Below are 22,892 nucleotides of genomic sequence, written 5' to 3'. Positions count from 1 at the left end.
CAGCACCCGTGCCAAGGTACACTCGGGGCTGCCAAGCATGAGTCCCTCTGCCTTGGGGTCTCCCTGTCTCCGAAGCTGCCTGGGCCTGCCGGCACATGGCCCCCTCACAGCTGGATGGATGGATGGATGGATAAGTGAGTGAACAGCTCCAGGCAGCAGCCAACCCTTCCCGTGCCCACACGCTCCCAATCCTGGCCTTCACGCAAAGCCACCGCAACCCCCCGGCAAACCCACGTGCACGGCCCACACGGAGGCACCGCTGTAACAGCCACCGCCCGTCCCTACCAGCGTTCACCGCCCACCCTTCCTCCCCTTCCGCTGGGGGCCTCGTTCTGCGGGCAGGGTGCAAATGCCAGGAGAGGCCAAGCCAAGCCACCCCCCCTCCAGGGCCTGGGCCTCTGCAGCCTGGAGACTGGAGAGGCTGGGAAGCTCACGCAGAGGAGCGGGCGGGGTCTGGCGAGCGTCTGCGGTGGGCGCCCGCTCACCTGGTGGGACAGAGCGTTGGCCTGCCTGGCCGCCATCTGCTGCTCATAGTATGAGTCCCCAAACACGCTGCCCAGGGTGGAAGAGTGCTGCAGACAGAAGAGAGGCCCGCCGTCGTCAGGGTTCCCAAAACCAGGCAGGGGGTGAGGCTGCTATGGGCTGGGGGGTGGGGCGCTCCCACGGGCTGGCTGCACCCATACCCTTCTCCCAGGACCTCACCACCGGCCTGGGCTGGGAGAGGAGGGAGGGCTCTGGAACTTCCTGGAAGATGCTCGGGACGTGAGAGGCTGATGACATCTATCTCAGGGCTCCTGGGAGAGCCCACACCCACTGGGGTGGAGGGGTGCACCCCTAATCTCGGGATGATTGCTCCTTTCCACCGCCTGCTTCTGGGGGAGGGGGCCTCTGCCGCCCAACTTCCCCCAAAGTGCCATCCCATCTCCTCTCCTCAAGCTCAGGGGTGGGTGAACCCGCCGTTAGATGGAAGACGAGGGGCCACAGGGACCGGGAACCCCAACTGACAGGCCCCAGAGGAAAGTGTGTGAGTGGGGCAAGGTGGGAGATACTCTGGGTGTTCAGGGTGGGATGCGTACCTTGTCAGACACGGGAGACGCGGGACAGGCAGCAGGCCACACACACGTGCGCAGGAAGGGTGCACAGAGTGAGCACGGGACAGGTACACAGAAAGCCCCTGCCCGCCTGTCCAGCCGTGGCTGCCTGCCTGCCCGTGAGGCCCTGGGGCCTGGGGGATGGCAGGCAGTCCCACTCCTGTTTGCCCAATGCCAGCTGGTGCACAGGGATGGGGGCTGCCCCCGGGAGAGGAGCAGGGGCTGGGGATCCTCTGAGGCAGTGGAGATGCCAAGAATACGAGTGTGGTCCCGCCCATGTGGAAGGGAGGAAAGGGATGGTCGTGGGTGTGGCCAGGTCACACCGGAGGCAACAGACCTGGGGAAACAGATGCCCTGCCCAGGGCCCTCAGCGTCCCCAAGGCTGGGAGCTGTGGCCAGTTTCCTCCTCTGTAGAACAGGGTGGCCTGCAGAAGTCGCTCCCCTGTGGCCGTTTCCTGGTCAGAGTCTTCATGGACCACAGGTCCTGGACCTCCCCCCTTTGAGCTCTCTATTCTAGAAAGGTCCCCGTGTTCTCTGACAACTGCCAAAGCTTGACTCTCAGGCCTCCATCCCGGAGAGGAGTTGGCCACGAGGCCCCCAGCCACTCTGGGTATTCAGTGGGCTGACCGCAGCAAGGGACAGCCACTCCGGCTGGTGCGGTGGCTCCTGGGGACGCACATTCCATTCAAACACCAGGAAAGGGTTAAAAATGTGAAAGGAGTAAGAAGCAAAAAAGACAATGTGGCAAAAAGGCCACATTTGCCCTAAAAATCGCCAGCTTCAGGTTTGGAAAAGGGGGCTGTGAGGTTGCTGGGTTTAGCTGTGAAGGAGGCAGATGATGGCCTTGGCTGAGGCCGGGGGCAGGCTGTTCTGGGGTACCTGACCCTGTCCCCATGGCCTTGACCCCAGAGAGGCCCGGCACACACAGGAGACCCCAGATGTGGTTTCTCTTGTGAAGCTACCATGAGGGTTTGCCAGAAAGGTCTGCCCAGAATGGAAGGGCTGGGGCTGGAGGAGGCAGCACAAAGGAGCCAATTCCAGCTGCCTAAGGTTCAGGGTGCAGCCGGACACACGCGACATCTGCTTGAGGCCAAGTGGGGCAAGGCGGCTGCCTCGTGCGTCCAGGGGAGATGCTGGCTGGGCTGGGGAGGCGTGGGGTGACCCAGGCCCGTGGGGCTGACGAATGTGTCCCCAGAGATCCAGCTGCAGTGGGAAACCATGGTCTGCCCCCAGGCGAGTCCCTGGTTGGGGCCAGACAGCCTGCCAGCCCCGTCCTCACATGGGAATGAGCAGCCTGCCTCCCTGGCCAGTGCCCAATTGACAGACGGACAAACCAACACACAGACACGGGCTTGATGAGACAGCGACATGCTTTCCGCTTAGAATGGCCCACTTTGGTTCAGGAGAACCTCTCCTGAGAGCGATCTGCTCCACCCTTAAATTCCCGTCCTGCCTCATGTACACCAGCCCCAGGCAGGGCTGCCCACCACGGGCAGGCGCCTCCTACTGCTTCCCCTGCCTGGACCAACTTCTCCCACTCCCGCGTCCCCTCGGCACCACGTGACGAGACCAGACGCGAGAGCTCAGAGCCGACAGGGATGGACGGAGAGCATGCAGACACCAGGCTGACCCCCGGCCGGCCCCGAGCTCACTGCACCTTCCCTGCCTTCTGCGGAGTCGGGGGCTGCACGCCGACAGTCCCAGCGGGACCCCTGGCTGCCGTGGGTGGTGGAGGGAGTGCCCTGGGAGAGCCCCTCCTGTATCAGTGAGCCATGAGAAGAGCCTCAGGTCCCCTGAGGGCTAGGCCTACTGTCCTGACACACAGGGCCTGGCTCGGGGCGCGTTGCTGCGAGCCTGGGAAGTGGACAGCGGGGCATGTCGCCGGGGACAAGGGAGCCCACGTCCTGCCTGGAGGAACAGCTCCTCCCCCTGCTCTACCCGGGAAGTAAGGCCCTATCTTCCCCTGGCTGAGAAGGAGACTTCAGGGTCTTGGGCACTGCAGTAGCTCCTGAGGCTTCTCAGCTTGGTGACGTTCTGGGGATGGGGTGGTGGGGTCCTGGGGAGGCTCTGTTGCTATAGCGAGAAGTCTGGGGCCTGGATGTCCGTTTTGCAGGAACCCCTTCTCCCCTGATGGAAGGTTCCGGACAGAATGCAACCATGGGTGGAGCAGAGCCAAGAGGGATTCTGAGGAACCTGGAAGGGGTGTGTGTGTGTGTGTCTGTGTCAGAGATCGAGGTCCCGTGGTGCCTGGTATGGAGGGAAAACCTGAGTCTGATAGACATGATCTAGCCCTGCCTGTTGCCTGGGGCAAGCCTCAGTCCCCTCATCTGTGGGAAGAGGACCAGGACACCGGAGGGGCTGCTTCCTGTGCTGGGGGTCTGAAGGTGAGAGACACGCCATCCTAAGGGGCGGAGGGGGCTGAAGAGTCAGGGCCCCCATCACAGGCTGGCCGTCACCTCAGCTGCACCCTGACGCAGGGGGAGCACGCCCCCACCTCCAGAAGCCTGGAAGCAGGAGGCCTCAGGGCGGGCAGACATGGGTGGGGACGGGTGCACGGGCTGCTCGATGCCTGCTCTGAGCCGCACACTGGGCTCGGCAGCCCAGCCACGGGGCGAGGAGCTGGGGCGAAGCCGACACCAACGTCACCGATGCAAATGGGGAGCCCGCCAACCCCACTTGGGGCTTGGTGTGGGCCACAGAGGCGCCGAGGGAATGTGACAGCTCTGGGAGAGGATGCCTTCTCCTTGGCCACTGCCCAGGGTGGCCGCCCCTCACCAGTCCCCACCCCGGTGGAGTGAACAAGATGGGGTGGAGTGAGACGGGAGGCACAGATGGAGGACAGACAGGTGGATGGGGGACACGTGGGGGGGGGGTGCCAGCTAGGCTGGAGCTGGGGAAGCCGGGGAGGGGAGGCGGCGTCCCTTACTTGCGGGGAGCTCCCGGGGGAGAAGCCTTGATTGGAGACGGGTGAGGTGGGAGACTGGTTGGCTGGGGAGCCAGCGCTAGTACGGTACTGCTGCAGAGCCGGCGCCTGTGACGACAGACAGGTCAGGATGCTCGCGGGGCCCCAGGCCTGGCTTCCCGGGACTGGCTGTTCACAGCTGACACCCCCGGCAGGGCCCCCATCCCTCAGGTGAGCTGAATACCCAGGGCACCCGCAGGAGGGCACCTGAGCCCAGGGCCTCAAGGGGCCCTACCTCCAAACCCAACTCTGGGAGGGGTAGGGGCATTCGGTCAGAGAGCATGGAACCCAGCCTCACAGAATCGCCCTGGGGGGCTGGGGAAGGGGTGGCGGGATCAGCCTCTACTCATCAGGTTTTAGGGCACTCACACGAACGCACACCACACCCACGTATGTGTGCACACAGCCGCACACGTGTGAACACGTACACCCGCACGGGCAGGGAAGGCCCAGGGCCAGTCAGATGCTCTCGGGCTAACAGCCAAGGCCGTCTGGGGCACAGTGCAGGGCTCCTGGCGCTGGGCAGTCACTATCACTGGTATTGCTTGGGACAAGACCACCGGGTTATGCTGTCCACAGACTTCCAAAGGATGGCCACCTTCTCACTCGAATGACAAAAGGTCTTGGCTTTTTATCAGACTCCTGGGGGGCAGGATGGGCTATGCCAGGAGCTGGATTTAGACTCTGCTCTGGTCCTACCCAGTGAGGCCCTGCTGTGTGCCTCTGGGCAAGCTGCCTGACCCCTCTGAGCTTGTTCAATGAGACCCAGGAGGCCGGCCCAGGGCTCCCTAAGTGCTATGTCTCCTTCGTTTCCTCAGTGGCCTGTTCTGAGCAGTTTAGGATGGGGGTTGAGCCCAGATGGGGCAGGGGGCTCGTGCAGCAGGGTGTGGGTGTCAGAGACATCAGCGTGGTCACTTGGCAATGACCAGCTCAGGCCTTCTTCGGGTTGGAAAGAGGAAAATGACCAGAGGGACATTCTCCTCGCTTGGGTGGATCTACAGAAACTCACAGAGGAGGCCACTGGAACCCGAGCCCTGCGGGATCCACCACTCTCACGGGAGGGGAGGGGGTTGGCCCAACAACAGCACCCTGACCCGAGAGGCTGGCCTGGATAGCCCATGTTTCCAATGTCCCCCCAGCTCTAGAGAGGCACCGCCATGGCAGGGTGTCATGGAACTGGGTGCCCCAAGCAGCCCCACTGTCAGAGTCACCTCCATACCTGCTGTGTTTCTGCCCAAGGCAAGGCTTGGGTGCAGTCCCATCCAAAGGGACCCCTGAGGTCTGCCCTCTGAGGGATCAGAGCAGCCTGGAAATGTGGGTTTCTACCTGTTGGGTTACCGGCCCGCCCTGGCCAACTCAGGGGTGGGGGGGGCCTGTTCTTCACAGAGCACATGATATTCTGATGACATTTATCCTGGGGCTGGCAGCCATGGGCCAAGTGAGTGGGGAGGGCTGGCTGGGCCCCAAACGTGGGTCCCTGCTTCTCTGGATGTGGCCAAAGGTAGCTGTGACCACTCCCTTCCCATCAGGGCAACCTGGGTGAAAGTCTGAACAAGCAGGAAGGTTTGGGGTGCAGGGGTCAAGCCTGGCCTCAGGCAAGGGGTCCCATGGTCTGAGCTGCAGGCCCCCGGCCCAGGGCACTGTGCTGTATGAACCACAGAACTGGCTTCATCCCTTCTTCTCCTCCAAGTTCATCTCCATCCCTCTGGCTCTCAGCAGTCCATTCCCAAGGCCCTGAGAGCTCCGTGTTCTCCCTGCTTCCAAGGAAGCCTTGTCTTGGGTGGGAAGGGCTGAGGGGGGCAATCGGGGCCATGGGGGAGGGCTTGGCAGCCAGACGTGGGGTTGGCCCATCCTGGGTGAAGTCTGGGGCACCAGACCCCTGCTTGTGCCTCAGTTTCCCCATCTATACCGGGGTGACAAACTTGACTTGAGGATTCCAGGGAGAATCCCCCACTGAGCTCCCAGCCCCAGGCAGTGTTTGCCTCAGCCTCAACCCCTGGCCAAGTTGGCCTCAAAGTGGAGCCTCAAGGTGGCTGCAGATAAAGCCAGGCACCCTGACACTCCTCCTGCAGGTCCGACGGGGGTCTCCCACAGCCCCTGGGCTCCTCCTGCACAGGGCCCGCCGCCCCCCCAACGGTCAGGCCCCGCCCCAGGCTTACCGAGGCACTGTCGATCCCCATCGGCGGCTGGCCCGAGTTCTCTGGGGGGGACTGAGGGAGAGAGGACGGTACAGTGACCGCAAGCGGGGGCAGCGGGGGCCCCCGAGTCAGGCTGGCGCTTGGCATCAGGGAGCCGCCCTGGGGGAGGCCGACAGGCCCCTGCGGGGGCGGCGGGGGCGGCTGCTGCTGGGACGCAGGCGGTGGCGGTGGCGGGGGCTGAGGCTGAGGCGGCGGCTGCTGGGAGCCCGCCTGGGTGAAGAAGGCGTAGGGCAGCTGCTGCTCCAGAGACAGGGCATCCATGGCCACGGCCTGAAGGGAGAGGAGGGCATCAGGTGGGACACATGCTCCCAGGAGTGGGCCGGGCGGGCTGTGAGCACCTGGCCCCCGGGGGACCCCCATGGCCTGGCGTGACTGACGCTGAAGTGAGAGATGAACAGAGGGATGTCCAGACCCTGGACCAGGAAAGCAAAGCGGGCTTCCCTCAGGGCCCACGGAGGACTGGGCTGCAGCTCAGTAGGCCTGCCCCCAGTGAGCCTTTCTCACTGCACACCCTTCCACACTTGCAGAGACTCAGGATGCTCCACCCCCATCCCCCGCCTCTCTGAGCTGGAGATTCCCCACTGTGGGCAGGCACAGGGCACCACACTCTGGTACCCCAGCGGGGAGCCAGCACCTAGCCCCTGTGGGGTCCTGCCGGGGAGAAGGAACCCCCTCCCGCCACCCTGCAGCCTGGGCACCAAGGGGAGGCTGGAGACGGTGGGGCTGATGGAGGCCCCTGTGTGGTCACTCAGCAGTGACCAGCTCGGGCCCCTCTCAGAGTTGGAAAGAGGAAAATAACCAGAGGCAAGTTTTCCAGGCTCACGAGTCTGCGCGGACAGTTCCTCAGGCAGGCAGGCAGGCAAGGGCTCCTGCCCTCTGAGGGAGGCTGGATATGCCCAGGAGCTACAGGATGTAAACACTTAGCAGAACGCAGGAAAGGAGTTGCTGGAAAGGAGTTTCCGGAAAGGGAAGGCAGGCCTCAGGGGTGGGGCGTGGCGGGGAGGGGAGAAGAGGCTGGGGTCGCGGATGAAGAGACTGAAGACACAGACGCTAGGAGCCACGCGTGGCTCTGTTTGGATCCTGATCTGAACAAGAACTGTACGAGAGACAGAGACACGGTGGGGAGCCGAGACCAGGCCGGGCATCGGAAGGTATAGAAGAACTACTGTTAATTTCGTTGTGGGTGGATAAGACCATCGAGGTCATGTTAAAAACCGAAGAAAGAATATTATCTATTAGGGTCTGAAGAGCAGACAAAATGGACAAATTCCTCAGAACACACAAACTACCGAAACGGACCCAAGAAGGAAAAGGACATCTGAGAAGGACCGATATCGAGTAAGGAGGTGGGATCAGCCACCAAAAACTTTCCAGTGAAGATCCGCCAAGACTGCAGCACCTTCACTGAATTCTACCAAATGTTCAAAGAAGAATTAATACCAATGCTTCTCAAACTTTTCAAAAAAACAGAAGAGGAGGGAACACTTCCTAACTCCATTCTACGAGCCTGGATCGACTAAAAAAGAGAAGATTCCAATTATGGAAACTGGAAACGAAAGGGGCAATGTTACTAACCACTTCACAGAAATAAAAAGGATTATGACAGTACTACGAACAACTGTATGCTGGCACGTGGGATAACTTTGATGAAACGGAACAACTCCTAGACACACACAAAACTGCCAAAGAAGCAGATGAAGCAAATACGGTAAATTGAGGGGGGGGGGGGACCTTCTCTTAACGTTTTATTTTGGGAAATTGCAACTAGATCCTAAAGAAGAGAACAGCATAATAAGGAATGCCCAGTCACACAGGCACAAGCTAACAGCCATGATGGGCGCAAGGGAATCCAAGCCACTGATTTCTGCATTCCCCGTGTGTTTGAAAATTTGACAACAAAAAGCAAAAAAAATGTTGGCAAGATTTTCAGGATTCTGCTCCCTGGAAGGAGCGTGAGGGCTCCCAGAAAGGCAGAGCCGGGCCCCACCACCCCCACTGAGCCCTCGCACCTGAGTGATGGGTGACAGTGGGGAGAGAGTGGGCGACACCTGCTGGGCCTGCTGCCGCCTTGCTTCCGTGCTCAGGGACAGCGGGCTGACGCCGGCCGGGCGGTGCTGCGGCGAGGAGCCAGGCGTGCTCATCCCTGAAAGGAAGGGAGGGTGGGCATGATGCCAGCCACTGGGATCATGGCAGGGGGCACTCACACACCCAGGGTCATTGCTGAGGACAGTCCAATCGCTCAGACAGATGCCAGTGGGCACATCCTGATCACCAAACCCGGGATGCCCCCTCTGAGGTCCCGATACCCTGACCTCGGGGGTCCCCCAGCTCTGCATGGGCTCCCACCTCCAGTGCTGACCAACTCTCCCCACAGATCTTGCCATCCCTTCAGGAGGGGCGTGTCCCGCAGGCCCTGCCAATCAGCGCTTCCCCACCTCTGGGCTACCGCATGATTGGCCCCCAGAGGGACACGTGACTAGGCTGGCCAATTGAGACCCTGCCCGGGGGCTTTTGACGGAACTCCAGGAAGGGAGGTCCAGAATTGTGTGAGGAGGCATCCTAGTAACCACAAGGGAGCTGAGGGGCAGAGATGGCACCCGAGCCCCAGGTCCAGCCACACTGGCACTTCCCTGGTTTCAGAGACAGTCCCCCTCCTTTTTTTTTTTTTTTTTCCCTAAAATGGCTTGGGTTTTGGTTAGCTCCAACTAAATCGGTGCTGCCTGATGCTGCAGTTTCTTCTTGAGCCTCATCGTTCCCCTCACCTTCATTCCGTGAACATGCCCCTTCCCATAACTGCTCCTTTGGCCAGATCTCTTGGCCCCTGACCTCTGTATCTGGCAGCCCTTACCCCCACATCACGCACCCACAACCTTCTCCTCCCACCTCATGCACTCCCCATGCTGCAGCACCAACCCCACCAGGATGCCCGAGCAAGAAACTCAGTTATTTTATCTTCTTCCTGATGGAGCTCTTGCTGGGGGGAAGGGGGGCTCCAAGTCACCCCTTCCCTCACCGTGGCCCCCTCCCCCAGCTATCTGATCCCTGGATGTGTCTGCTGTGAAGGAGCTAAGTGAGGTCAAGTTCAGTGTGTTGGGGCCTGCCAGACGATCCTGGGGCACTGTGCCGGGGAAGCAACGGGCCCCCAGATATTGGGGGCAGGAGGGGAGCCCTGGGGGCCTGGCCTGATTACCCCAAACTCAGTTTCTTTGTCCGCTTCAGTTCACCGTGAGGCCCTAAGGAGGTCGTGAGCAGGCTCAGAAGAGAATCTGGCCCTCAGTCAAGGCCAGGTGAAGGTGCCTGACTCACTGGGGGAGCTGGGCCCACCCCGCGGAGGGCACCAGATCAACCTGGTTCCAGCGGGTGAGGCGGCGGTTTCCCGGGCTGGCAAGAACGCACCCAGCATACACTGAGGGGAGATGACGGGCAGCCTTCCTCCCACCCCAGGCAGCTGTTCGCTGGGGCTGTGTCATCTGTGCAAGGCGAGCCCGGTCACGCCTGCACTTTCCCTCGGATGCCCTGGCAGCTCCACTCAGCTGAGCGCTGCTGGGGGGGCCTGGCACCGTCGACAGCTCCTGTAGCAGAGCCCCCGGGGGCTAGTTTCTGCACAGACCTTGGGCCCAGAACCAGGCTTCTGCAAACACAGCGACGTCAAGGGAGCCATCAACAGAGGCCTAGTCAGGAGGAGTCCGGAAGACGCCTGCTGAGAGCACACTGGGAGTCGGGACCCTGCACTGCTCCCTCATCTTCTCTGAGCATCCGACGCTTCATGTGTCCGGCGGGCCGAGGAATGCTCAACATGCACTTCGGGAGCAGATGTCGGGGCTCGGTAAGCAGCAGAGGCAGATGCCAAGAGTGACGGGGACAGAGGGGCGACGGGGACGGGAGGGGCCCGCAGCAAACTGGAGTGCTCTAGCCCAGCTTGAGGCACACGACCTCGACCCACCATCGCTGGGCCTGACTCTTCAAGAAAAGCTGGAAATCCAGGTTTTTACGTGCATATTTGAATGTCAATTCAAAGCATCACACACACAATCGTAGGAACGCCAAAATACACTGCGGGGGCTGGATTTGGCCCTTCGGCTGCCGCCTCTGACATCTGTCCTGAAGACAAGGGAGTTTTTAATCCTCTGCTAGGCTGTAACGTGAGCTCCTGGCCTCACGTGGGGCGGCCACCACCCCCTGAGACACCAGTTGGGCCGGGAGGGCCGAGGGATGCCTTGCTGTTGAGTTCCTTTTGACAACCTGGATCAACTTTAGGAAAAGAAGTGGGGCCAGCTGGAAGGGAAGCCTAGCGTGGGCAGGGAGAGCTGCCAGGGGAGGGCAGCCCAGGTGGCAGGAGCCCGCCCCAGTGGCATGGAAGCCCTGTGCACGGGGCTAGCCGGCCACGGAGCTGTGCAGGGAAGGAGGACCTCAGCCTGCCCACTTCCCGCTTCCGGCGTGCAGCCAGGGAAAACGACTTTGGCAAACTTGGAAGGAGATGAGAGGGGCCACTGTCTCCCTGGCGGCGGAGGCCTCCCTCTTCCTCCTCCACCGGCTCACATCCTGACTGCAGGGTGGGCCGGGTGGTGCGGGGCGGGGGGGCGCAATCTCCATGTGTGCCAGGGGCCGGCGGCTCTACTTGATTTAAAACACGCCCAGAGAGTGAGGCCCCCGCCGGGCGAGCTGCTGGAGCGCGGCAGGTTCGCAAACAACCGAACACATGTCAGACATTACCCGGCCGAAGCTCTGAGCCAGGCAGGCCGGGGTCTGGGCCCCACGCTCGGGGTCTGCACTCGTTCCCGCATCTATGGTTTTCACATGTGTTGTGTTTTCCTGTACTTGTTTAGACTCGGCACGGGCTGGAGGTGCGAGGCTCCTGGGCGGGTGCTGGGGGGCTGCCAAAGGCCCTCCAGCGGAGGGGGTGGTGCCCTGGAGGCTGCTGCCAAGGTGTGAGGAGAAAAACGGGGCACGGGAAACAGTGACTCTCTGCCAGAGGGACAGCAGCCCCAGGGCCGACCTTCTGATTTCTTGCCTCGCACAGGCATCTGTGGACGCTGACCACCCACTGGTGTCTTGGGAGGGCCACGGATCTGGGGCGCCCCTGAATCTGCTCGTTTTGCCTTCTGGGCCTTCCCTGGAGGTGTGGGTGGGTGAGTGGGGTGCACACGGCCAGGGCCAGCATCCTCTGCCCGATGGCTGAGCCTCAGCGGGCACGGGGCCAGGTGCATGGGAAAAAGAACACAGCCTGAATGGCATGAGGCAGAATGTCACTCTCCTCTTCACCACTCTGGCCTCTATCTCCTCGCCTAAATACCTAGGGAACGTCTGCACCACCCTCAACAACCCTCACCTGGCCCTGGCGCGGTGGGCACCAAAGCTGGGAATGACTCCGGGCTCCTTGCTCTCCTTCACTCCCTGAATCAACCCGCCTCCAAGGCTAGCCAATTTCACCATGAAATCTCTCTGCAAAGCTCCCAATATGGGGCTCTGCCCTGGTCCAGGGGCTGCCGCCCACTCCTCACAGTCAGCTTCTCCCCGGGGCAGTCAGAGGCGGTGTGGCAAACACGAGTGTGAGTGTGCGATTCTCTCTCAGAAAACCCCGCGCGGCGCTACCCACCATGCTCGGGACGGAGGTGCCGTGGGCCTGTGGACGGGGTGAGCGCTGACCTGTGCTGTGGCTCCAGGACACGGGGAGGGCACAGCGAGGCAGTGCTCTCACCAACCGCCAAGTCCGGACACATGTGGGGATACATGTGAGTCCCCACGGCCCCTCCTGCCCGTCCCACCGCTGGGCTGTTGGGGGCCCGTCCTGTCTCCTCCCTGGGCACAAACCCACGCCTCCCACGGTCAACGTGGGTAGAGGGGTCAGAGCAAGGGCGTGGGAGATCACGGCCCAGCCCAGGGGACAAACGAAAGGGCAAAATAGTGACTCAACAGCAGCATGGTGAGTGCAGAAAAGCAACCTAGTGTGAGAAGGGGCAGGGGCAGGGGCAGGGGCAGGGACTCAGGAAGGCCTGCAGAGGGGGTCTGCGTAGCGGATGGGGTGAGGAGCCTGGAGGAGGAGCGCTGTGTGGGTGGGGTGGCATGTGCAAAGGCCCCACGGTGGTCAGCGGTAAGCCTGTTGGCTGGAGAGGAGTCGGCATGGGGAGCAGGAATTAGGGGGCCCCGTGGGTCTCAAGCTTTCACTAGGGAGGAAACTGAGGCGCTGTGCGCGGTCCTGACCAGAGGAGGGCCATGAGCTGATGGCCCTTCTGGGTGGAGCAGAGGCAGGGGCTGGGCGGGGAGCAAGCAGATGGAGGCCATGCAGGGGAGAGGGTCTGAGTGGAGGAGGACACCTCCAGGGTCCCTGCCTGAGTCACAGGAGGACGGTGCTGCAGAAGTCCCGAGGAGGAACAGGGTTGGGGCAGCACCGGGGGATACTGGGACAGGCCAGGGGCCCATGAGGTGTCCTCAGGGGAGGGGGCCGGGCTGGAGCATCCTAAGCAGGCAGCCACGGTCGAGGGATTGGGGGGTTGGGGTGGGGGGAGTGGGAGAGGTGGGGGAGAAGAACGGATCAGGCCTGTCCCTTGATGAGGGGCATGAGGAAAGCCTGGCCCACCCCAACTCTCCGAAGCCCCCAGCCCCCGCTAAGAACCATGGTCCCATCCCCGGGGGCATGAGCTTTCCCAGCCCCGGTCCTCTGCCCAGGCTGTGCCCTCTGCCCAGATGCCTTTCCCCTTGGGTCAGCCTGGTAACCCTGGACCCCCGTGGTGGACTCTGTGCTCCACCCCCATGCCTGGCATCTTGGACGTGACCCTGCTAAGTCGTCACTCAAACACACTTGTCATTCTCACTAGACGGTGACCTCTGTCAGGGAAGGGAGTGTCCCCGCCACCCAGCCCGGCCTTACCCTGGCCGGCACCTCCGATGCCCAGGTGTGTCAGGTTGGCTGCGAGGTTGCCGGTGCTGCTGGAGCTGCTCAGCGCGGGGAAGGTGGGCTCCTCGGGGTCCAGCGGGGTCGGGAGGGGGGAGGGGAAGTGGATGTTGGTCAGGTCAGGCAGGGAGCCCCCCGTGTTGTGGGTGGCAGGGATCAGGGCTGTAGTGTTTTCCTGGTCGGCGGATGGAAAGATGCTGGGGGGAAAGGCCAGACAGAGGGGGCGGTGAGCTCTTGGGGTGGCGGCTGGCCTGTTCTCCCACGAAAGCTGTGGCAGGGGCAGGAGAAGGCTGGTGCAAAAAAATTCGCAGGCGCAAAATGACACCCCATAATTAGGCACTGCCCTGCTGGAGAAACGACCGTCAGCACCTCTAGTGGAACCCTCAGGAAGCAGCCTATCCCTGTGGGATGGGGGCCAGGCTGAGGGTCCTCCCACTGCCCAGGAAAAGGGTGTGTCTCAGGGGTGAGTGTGCTGGGGCTAGGACAGGGGCTCTGTCATCTCAGGGAAGGAGGGGTAGGAGTGTCCCCCTGCGGTGGGGCTTGCTGGGTGGCTGCCAGCGGTACAGGGCCCCTCTTGTCAGGATATGTAGCCTCATGAGCGGAGGGGAAGCCCTGGCATCGTCCAAGCAGCCCAGGGTGGCCTTGGGCACACAGGGTGGGCCCTGCTGAGACTTACTTGATTCCAGGGACCTCGCAGGACTTGGGCCGGGACCCCGTCTGAAAGAGAAGACAGCAGAGGCTGAGCTGGCCTCCTCATGTGCGCTGCTCCTCCTCACAACATGGCTTCTCCCCACCAGGGCTAAGAAACGCTCAACAAGAATGGAGTTTATCTGCAGATGAAGAACACGTGGCCCCATGGGACTGGGGCGGGGGGGCCTGCCCCAGACACACCCAGGGGCAAAACCAAGAGTTGTGTGGAGATGGTCTTTCTACAGCCCCCTCCCAGCTTCAACTCTACCTGTGGGCACAGCCCTGGTGTGGTGTGGTCCCCTGTGAGAGCAGGCACTGGGGAGGAAGAGGAAGCTTGCCCACTCTTCACATCTGAACCCCCCAGGGCTGTACCATGGCTGTTAGCAGCCAGCTGGGGGGCAGGGTCACTGAAAACCCAGGGGCCTCCAGGCTAACACCCTGTGTCACTCCTGAATCAAGGCAGGCAGGCCTCCAGTGGCCGGGGCTGCCTCTGTTCTGTGTGCCTCTGTCCATGGGCAAGGAAGGACACCACGTGGAGAAGCCTGAGGAGGCTCAAACGGCATGCCCTAAGTAACACAGAGGGCGCTCCCCACGCCCCCTGCTGACCCGCCTTCCGGCAGTGCGGTGCCCCAGAGCTGCAACTCCCACTGCGACCCTGGTGCTGACATGCTCCCTGGCCCACGCGGCCCAAGGACAGAGACTGTGGCTGCCCTGGAGACCACCCCGGGGAGAGGGTCCCAGAGAAACCCTGTTTCCCCTTCTGTGAACCCGGGACACTATCGCCATCCAAGAACTGCAGGCTCCAGGCAGGGTCCCCAGACCTGTTCAAGGACAAAGGAGGAAACTCTCTTCCGATGGCAGCGGACATGACTGGACAGAACCTGGCATGCCAGTGGAGGGCTCGGCTGTGTCATGTTCCCTTATTCCTCTCTGCCTCTTGGGCCCTGGGGCAGACACTCCTGGCTGACATGTTACAGGAGCGTGGACACACCGGCGGGGGGCTAGGCCTGCCTCCCATGCACACACCCATTGCGGTGGGGTGGGGGAGGCACAACTGGCGGTGACTGGGGAGCCCAATGGGGGACATGTGACCAGCAGGCATTTAGCCCCTGCAGGGAATGCCGGAGGAACGGGTTTCTACTTGGCCACGGGCTCCTTAATTCCGTGGGTAAACACTCGCTTCATTACCAGATTTTTTACAAAGCACTTTGACAAAGACTTTTTTCTAAAGAATCTTTTCAAAAGCACGCCACGGATGTTATGGGATCCTAATAGACTTCTACACAGTATTAAAAATTCACCCATCACCCCCCACCCCACCCCCAACAAATCCATAGGAATTCCTTTACTGACATCCTCACAGATGCATCGTTTTGAGCGGCAGTTAAAGGAAGCCTCGCCAAGATGCTGGGCTCTGCCACCATCTTCTCACTCCCAGGATGCCAGGGCCGTCCCCCTCCCCAGAGTCAGGACACTAGCCATCTTCACTTTCTTTATGGCAGCACCACATTTGGGCATGTGTAGGGACCCTGCACACACCTTACTGACACACCTCTTATGCAACTAGACGTTTCAGTTACTTTTTGACTTTGTTTGGGTTATTAGAATTTTTAAGTTTCTCCCCCCAGGTGTGAAAATCACATGCGTTCCTTGTGCAAAACTGGAACATGCAGACGGGGATTAAAAGGCCAACAGTGCTGCTCACATCTGCACTCGGGTCTCCCCCAGGGCCTGGTCCTGCACACCCAGGGATCTGTTGGCATCTTTACATGTCTTGTGCCTTTCTGAACAGCTTTGTCCTGCTCTTTCCACATACCAGTTTTATCACAAGTCTCTCATGCCTTTAAAATTCCTTCAGAGATCCCAACTCATACACACAGAGCTTTCCACACGAGGCACTGAGAACAATTTCCTTATAAATCCCCTACTGTCGAACATTCAGGTTGTTTCCTGTTGATTTCAAACGTTCTGAACACATGCCTTTGAGGAACATAGTGCTGTTTGCTGGTTCATCATCTCCCTCCGAGTTCCTGACAAGGATGAGCAATTCGTGTTGCTGCCCCTTCACTGCAACTTGACCAGCAATGGGTTTCAATTTTTTGTTGTTGTTTTTGTTTGTTTGTTTGTTTGTTTGTTTTTTGCAGTATGCGGGCCTCTCACTGTTGTGGCCTCTCCCGTTGCAGAGCACAGGCTCCGGACATGCAGGCTCAGCTGCCATGGCTCACGGGCCCAGCCGCTCCGCGGCATGTGGGATCCTCCCGGACCGGGGCACGAACCCGTGTCCCCTGCATTGGCAGGCGGACTCTCAACCACTGCGCCACCAGGGAAGCCCGGTTTCAATTTTTTTAAAAAAAAACATTCAAAATCGCTTTAGTGTTAAATGCATTTTTGTTCTATTCAAATTTGTTGAAATCTGTATTCATGGCACGAATTCTATCTCACCACTAGACATTTTTGTAGGTTGAACTTGAGAAATCTGTTTCTGGACCTGGAAATAACACAGAAATCCCAATCCAATTGGGAATTCCAATCAGACTCTACTCTAATAAAAGCTGCAATTATTGTGCAAGTGAATGGAAGTTGATGTTTAAGAATGACGACAGGGAATTCCCTGGAGGTCCAGCGGTTAGGATTCTGTGCTTCTACTGCAGGGGGCACAATTTCAATCCCTGGTTGGGGAACTAAGATCCCGTGTGCTGTGCGGTGCAACAGAAAAAAAAAAAAAAAAAAAAAAAAAAAGAATGACGATAAACGATGATAATTACCCAATACTGTGGGTTAGTAGAACAATCACAGGCTAAAAATAGGAGGTATACGTTCTAAACCCTAAGTATCTTCACATCCTTGGGCGAATCACTTAACTTCCCTGGCTTCCATTTCTTTCTTTCTTTTTTCATTGAGGTATCATTGGCATATAATATTATACTAGTTTCAGGTGTACAACATAATAATCCGATATTTGTATATACTGCAGTGATCACCACAATAAGTCTAGTTAATAGTTAACATCCATCACTACACATAAAAATATGGAACACTGTGTGAATCTGCACATCATCTTTGTACAGGGGCCATGTTAATCTTCCCTGCACTGTTCCAATTTTAGTACACATGCTGCCAAAGGGAACATAGATTTTAATTCTTTACATGGTTTTCACCAGTGTAATGAGTATTCAAGGCTTATGCGACTGGTCAAAACTGAATGAGGTTTAGGCAATTCCCTGGTGGTCCAGTGGTTAGGACTCCGAGCACTCACTGCCAAGGGCCCAGGTTCAATCCCTGGTTGGGGAACTAAGATCCCGTGTGCTGTGCAGCACAGACAACAACAACAAAAAAATTGAATGAGGTTCACACTTCAGGGAAGGCGATGCTCCCCCAATGTGCTATTCCACCATCTTCACGTGGGTTGTGCTAAACAACAAAAAAAAAAGGAAAAAAAAAAAAAAAGATCAAGAAGGAAAACCACTTCCGAAAACCCTTAGGGCTCTTACCTTCTTGGTGTCCCATGCTTGCTTGGAAAGGTTCTTGTCCATCTCTGATGTGGTCTCCTCCATTCCAGGGACTGTTAATAGTAAGACTAGGGTGGGGTGGGGTTGGAGAAGAAGGAGAAGCAGAAAAGGAATCTTTGAAGCTGTGTGGTGGCACCAGGAGGGTACTTGCCTGACATAGAGTCACGACCGTGAAATGAATATAATTGCCCCAACAGTAACTTCTGGGGATTGTATTAAAGTAAAAAAGAGTTTTGTTAAAAAAAAAAAAAAAAAAAAAAGAAAAGTTTTTTTTAAAAAAGTCAGAGAACCTGTGACTTAAAAAGAAATGAAAATGAAAGCTCTGGAGCTAAGGACGTGTGTCGACTCTGCCTCTCACAGGACCCACTCAGGCCTCGGGTTGCAGAGAACAGCCGAGAATCTCTCCCCATCTCCCATGACTGGTCGCCTCACCCAGTGCACCCCACCTACAGCCCTGTGGACACCTGCCTCCGCCTCTGGGCTGTCAGCACCCAGAGGCCGGGACCCTCCTGGGCTTTTGGCACCAGGCCACGTAGCTCAACGTAGTCTGAGGTCAATCCAACCATGGTAGCTACGGCTCCATGAGTTAGCTGCAATGCCAACCAGTCCCAGAGGAGGAACAGAGGAGAGAGAAGGTCTGAGGGACTGGATGGGCATCGTTCAAGGCCCTGGAACCAGCTGTGCCTGAAGGCCCCTTTCCTTAAAACTTTCAGTTAAGGTGAGATTAAACACTTTATGAGATCCAATTTCTTGATGCCTGTTGGAGGTTCAGTTTTTCACCTGCAATAGCACCACTACGAACATAATTAGAAGGAGGAGGTTAATTCCTCCTTCTAGAAACCTGGACTGGGGGATGGGAGAACAGCCAGGCTAACACCAGACTTCATTACTGCCTGGGCCCCTCCTAGAGGAATAGGGAGAGGTGATGTGTCCCACCCCTCCCACCCCCCACCCCCGCCAAGGCCAACTGGACTCTGAGCTGCCAGGGGTCCTTCCACGGTCACAAAGAGTCCCTGGGGAGGGTGAAGCCCACTCACCCACCCCAAAGCCCCAAGTTCCTGGAGGACCTCCCTCAGGATAAACAGCGCCCTCTGAATTGCCCCCAGCATCAGGAACAGGAGGGAAGTGCCAGGTCCATTCTCATCACCCCTAGGCATTTGGAATCCTCGCTTTTATTATGGAGACATTCCCTTCTGCAATCTCGCATTTGATGCCCAATGAGCTGGAAAGATCACATGAGGAGAGCCCCTGCCCACCAAGGGGTGAAGTTCTGGTTGACCATCCTTCTTCTATCAGCAAAATCTCCCTGGTATGTTTACATACTCGCACAGTGAAATGCTATCAAAAAAGTGGTAAACATTTGGACCTGCAGTGTAAATGATTAACTGTCTGGTTTCAGTGTCTTGGAGCAGATCAGGCCCACATGGGTTTCTAGGGCTGGCCTCACAGCGTCACACTCCCCTCTCTGGGTGACACTGCCCCAGTTTTTAAGATGCCATGTACCTTCCTGGAAGGTCCCAGGGATGCTGCCTCCATACCTGGCTCCAAGGAGGAACTGAGGCCTGGGCACAGATCTGCCCCAGCTGCAGGGTTGTGTGCATGACCCAGTTGGAAAGGAGGCTCTGGACAAGAGTTAGGGAACAGTTAGGGTAGCTCTTTTCCACCCACTGTTGCCAGGACAGACCCTGTGGACCAAGAGGTTATGAGCATCAGAGCCGGGAAATGATCCAGTGTGAAGCCCTGGATCAAACGGTACCTGAAGCTGAACATCTAGCTCCGACTGTTGGTCACGAGCTGATAAATGCCCCTTTTCCCCGGGCTTGCTGCTCCCAACATTTGAAAGAATCTGCAAGGCCCCCAGACTGCACGGCCATACCCTGAATCCATAATCAGAAGCCAATCTGAGTTTGCAGGGACTGTTTTCTCTGCCTAGAAAACTCCTACACACTCCTCAAAATCCAACTCAAACAGCACCATCTCAAAGTTTCCCTGAACCCCTCCCCTTGTCCCACAGCACCTGCTGAGTCTTCCTTCTCAGGTCTGTCCACCTACATATTTGTGACCTCTGGGAGCATAGCGGTCACCCACTGGACTTGCCTGACCCCAGGAAAGACACCCATGGGCCCTGTTGATACCTTTTTTCTGGTGCGCGTCCTGGGACCCACCCGTAAAAGGCTCTGGCTGGGTGGGCGTCATTGTGCTCTGGTGCAGGGCAGAGTCAGAATTGGTCCTGGGGAGAGGAGAGAGACAGTGAGCCGTGGCCCCAAAGAGGACGAAGGGACAGTCCTGGCTCCACTCTATCTGGGACCCACCCGATGGAACAGGGTGGCAGTCATGGGTCATTTTTGTGAGCTGCACACCTGAGCAAAAACCCTGAAGAACCACAACAGTGATTGTGGTTTTCATCTGCAAAGGTTGCAGCACAGCCGTGCCTTCGTTCCTAACTAGCCCCTGCCCATCCCTGCTCCTTTGATGGCCTTCACGGTTTTAGGGAAAAGGTAGTGCTTTCCTGTTGAAACCCTGAAGAGAGAGGGCCTGACAGCCCCACAGTGGCCCAGCATTGGGAGTATGAACCCATCATGGAGTCCCCTACTGGTGACCAATGGCCAAGGGGGAGTCTTGCTCCAACCAATCCACTGCTCCCAGGAGTCTGGGAGAGGCTCCACTCTCTGCCCCAGTAACACAATCTGCCCCCAGCTGCAGGTGCCTGGAGGGAGGGTCCCCAGAAAAAGCCCTCAGCTGCCTAGGAAACCAGGGGCAGCCACGGGGAGCTGGGCAGACACGCAAAGGGCAGGTCCAGCTGCACAGCCTATTTGGGAAAAGAGCCACACAGCCCCAGCGGGGATGTCCCGGACACTGAGAGTGACGTGGAGGAAACTTGGTTCAAGGACAACAGCAGGTTACAGAGGACCGGGCTGTCTCTGACACTGGGGCCAGCTGAGCTGTGAGGAGCCAGGGGGATCCTGGTTTCCCACCAGCTGTCTGTCCCTGAGCAAGTGTTCTGACCTCTCTGTGCACTTTCTTATGCCTAAAATGGGGAGGATAACAGCACCAACTCCACAGAGCTCTGCACGTCTTACATCAGTTAATGTTATGTGATGGTTGAAATAGGACCTGGCATATGAACACGTGCTCGATGGGCATTTAATTACGACTGATTGATTGATTGATTGATGGCTGCATTGGGTCTTCATTGTTGGGTCTTAGTTGCTGCGTGCAGGCTTTCTCTAGTTGCAGCGAGCGGGGGCTACTCTTCATTGCGGTGCGTGGGCTTCTCACTGCGGTGGCTTCTCTTGTTGCAGAGCTTGGGCTCTAGGCACACGCGTTCCAGTAGTTGTGGCACGCAGGCTCAGTAGCTGTGGCTGACGGGCTCTAGAGCGCAGGCTCAACAGTTGTGGCTCACCGGCTTAGATGCTCCGCAGCACGTGGGATCTTCCCGGACCAGGGATCAAACTGCATTGGCAGGCAGCTTCTCAACCACTGCGCCACCAGGGAAGTCCCTAATTGAATGATATATTTTGTGCTGTGTTTTTTTTTTAACAGCTTGCTTACTTTGGGTCTTTGTTTACTGAAATAACCTACATATGTTTTTTTGTGTATGTGTGCTAAAATAAATATAAAATTTGCCTTTTTAACCATTTTTAAGTATACACTTCTATATCATTAAGTACATTCACACTGGTGTGCAACTATCACCTGTGTTATTGTAGGTATTTATATTAACTATATTATTGTTGTTATCTTAGATCTTCCTAGATGATGGCATTATGGACTTTTTTTTCATCTTCTAGATGCATTTATGTATTTTCCTAACCTTCTAGTAATAAATATATAATACTCTTCCAATCAAATTTTCTATGGCTTTTCAGGAATGTGGGAAACAATCATAATAGAGCATTAAATAAAGCAAGTGACAACACTGAATATTCACTACAATCCCAAATTTGTTTAAAAAAGAAAAGGAAAAAAAAAGTCATAAATAGAGGGGAAAAAAAATCCCTGGAAGACCCCAAAACTGTGACCTCATTGTTTACAGGGATAGAGCTGATTTCTAGAAACTTCTGGATGCTTCTAAATTTTGTCATTTTTAAGTGACTGCGTATTGGTTTTCCAAGCACGGCCACGATGAAAGTATAGTTTTGTTTCCAACGAGAGGGCTGGGGGTTGGCTCTGGGTCACTGACCTTCTCCAGCTGGTGTCCGCAGGTGGCGAGAGGTACACGGTGCCATATGGGCAGCTGTCCGCGTGAGTATGAGTTAAGGGGATGGTGCTGTCGGCTGAGGCCCTACCCTGAGCCCCAAGAACCCTGCGCTGGCCAGCCCGAGTAGCCAGGCTGCTGGGAGCCGGCAAACAGCTGGGGCCTCGGGGCGGGGGCCTTTCCTGCCTGGCTGCGAGCAGCCCCCAGGGTGCAGCCCCATCCACCTAGCACTCAGCACTCACCCCCTGCAAGCACACGTGCAGGCTGCACCCCTTCCAAGAGGGGCCTCAGCCATGAAACGGGGGCCCGTGGGGGGGGCTGCAGGGAGTCTAGTTCAGCTGACCCCGGTCTTGACTCTTAACTTTGGGCTGACGGGGTGACTCCCAGGGCCCGAGGGCTTGGTCTGGCGCCCAGTTGCTCAGGCTCCCCCAGCTCATGGAAACGAGAATAAGGAAAGAACAGGCTTCTCTGTTCTAGAGAGCCAGGGTTCCCAGGAGCAGCCACTCAGACCCTACTGGTGGGGGAGCCTGGCTGGTTAAGTACCAAGGGACAGCCAAGTCGGTGGTGGTGGGGGGGGATTCCTCACAACCTCTCTGCATGGCAGAGGTCCAAAGGCAAATTTTTTGTCTTCAGATCAAGCCTCCCTCTGATCTGTCTGTGTCTGGCTCAGATCCCCCTCGGCCCCACTGCCTTGGCTCCATATGGCCCCCAGAGGGGTCCACCACCATGGCCCTGACGTGTGGGTGCCCTGCTCACAGCCTTCCTGGGCCCCACTGCCCAGTCAGGCATCTGAGCGTACCCTCCCAACTCTCATCTCAGGCTGTGTGCTCCAGTGGCCTACTCTGTGTCACTGTTCCCTGTGCTCCCCTAGCCCCTGCCTGGCTAAAGGCTCCTCAGCTTGCACTGCCTCCTCCAGGAAGTCTTCCAGGGTTGCCATACAACGGCACCCCCTCTTGGTGGGGCCCGGTAGCCCTGGAGGACTAGAGTGGCCCTGATTCGATCACAGAGCTGGCAGCAGGCAGGTCCATCAGCTGGATGAAGTGGTCCCCGCCCCCCACCCCACCCCCATCCTCTGGGCAAAGGATATCTGCCTTCCATGTTTGTCCACTGACAGGGGCCGGCGATGTGGGGAGCCAAGACGGCCACGCTCCCGGTACACTCTGTCCACTAGCCCATGGTGCCGGGTAGTTCGGCTGGTGTCCAGGCCTGAGGACTGGAAGGGTGTCTGGGGGTGGGGAGGGAGGAGAGGAAGAGATGGAAAAAAAGAGAGAGGAACCCAAACCACGGTTACCAGCTGTGGTCCAAGATCTGACCCCAGCTCTGCCCCCAGGATCTGACCTCAGGGTCCCTCT

General features: G+C 58.0%; 1 protein-coding gene and 1 non-coding gene across 7 annotated transcripts in view; both read right to left on the bottom strand.

Annotated features, from left to right (window-relative positions):
- CRTC1 (CREB regulated transcription coactivator 1) overlaps window positions 1-22,892 on the bottom strand; it is an 80,615-nt gene that overhangs the window by 7,028 nt on the left and 50,695 nt on the right. For 4 of the 6 annotated variants that reach the window (XM_059061741.2, XM_059061740.2, XM_059061745.2 and 1 more), the window contains 10 exons: window positions 22,628-22,765; window positions 21,526-21,587; window positions 19,478-19,572; window positions 17,325-17,410; window positions 13,820-13,860; window positions 13,120-13,340; window positions 8,261-8,394; window positions 6,213-6,521; window positions 4,018-4,122; window positions 486-572 (listed from right to left, as the gene is read on the bottom strand). In XM_059061741.2, coding sequence (XP_058917724.1) covers window positions 486-572; window positions 4,018-4,122; window positions 6,213-6,521; window positions 8,261-8,394; window positions 13,120-13,340; window positions 13,820-13,860; window positions 17,325-17,410; window positions 19,478-19,572; window positions 21,526-21,587; window positions 22,628-22,765 — 1,278 coding nt within the window. The remainder of the gene's footprint in view (window positions 1-485; window positions 573-4,017; window positions 4,123-6,212; window positions 6,522-8,260; window positions 8,395-13,119; window positions 13,341-13,819; window positions 13,861-17,324; window positions 17,411-19,477; window positions 19,573-21,525; window positions 21,588-22,627; window positions 22,766-22,892) is intronic. The other 2 variants (XM_067032515.1, XM_067032516.1) reach the window with 1 other exon arrangement.
- Window positions 16,857-16,963, bottom strand: LOC131756468 (U6 spliceosomal RNA). Its single transcript, XR_009335649.1, has one exon. It is a non-coding gene; the product is annotated as a U6 spliceosomal RNA (small nuclear RNA).

Source organism: Kogia breviceps, chromosome 4, assembly GCF_026419965.1.
Source record: "Kogia breviceps isolate mKogBre1 chromosome 4, mKogBre1 haplotype 1, whole genome shotgun sequence".
Lineage (NCBI taxonomy): Eukaryota > Metazoa > Chordata > Mammalia > Artiodactyla > Physeteridae > Kogia > Kogia breviceps.
The sequence above is the reverse complement of the archived record's forward strand: the minus strand, read 5'-3'. Positions and strand labels throughout refer to the sequence as shown.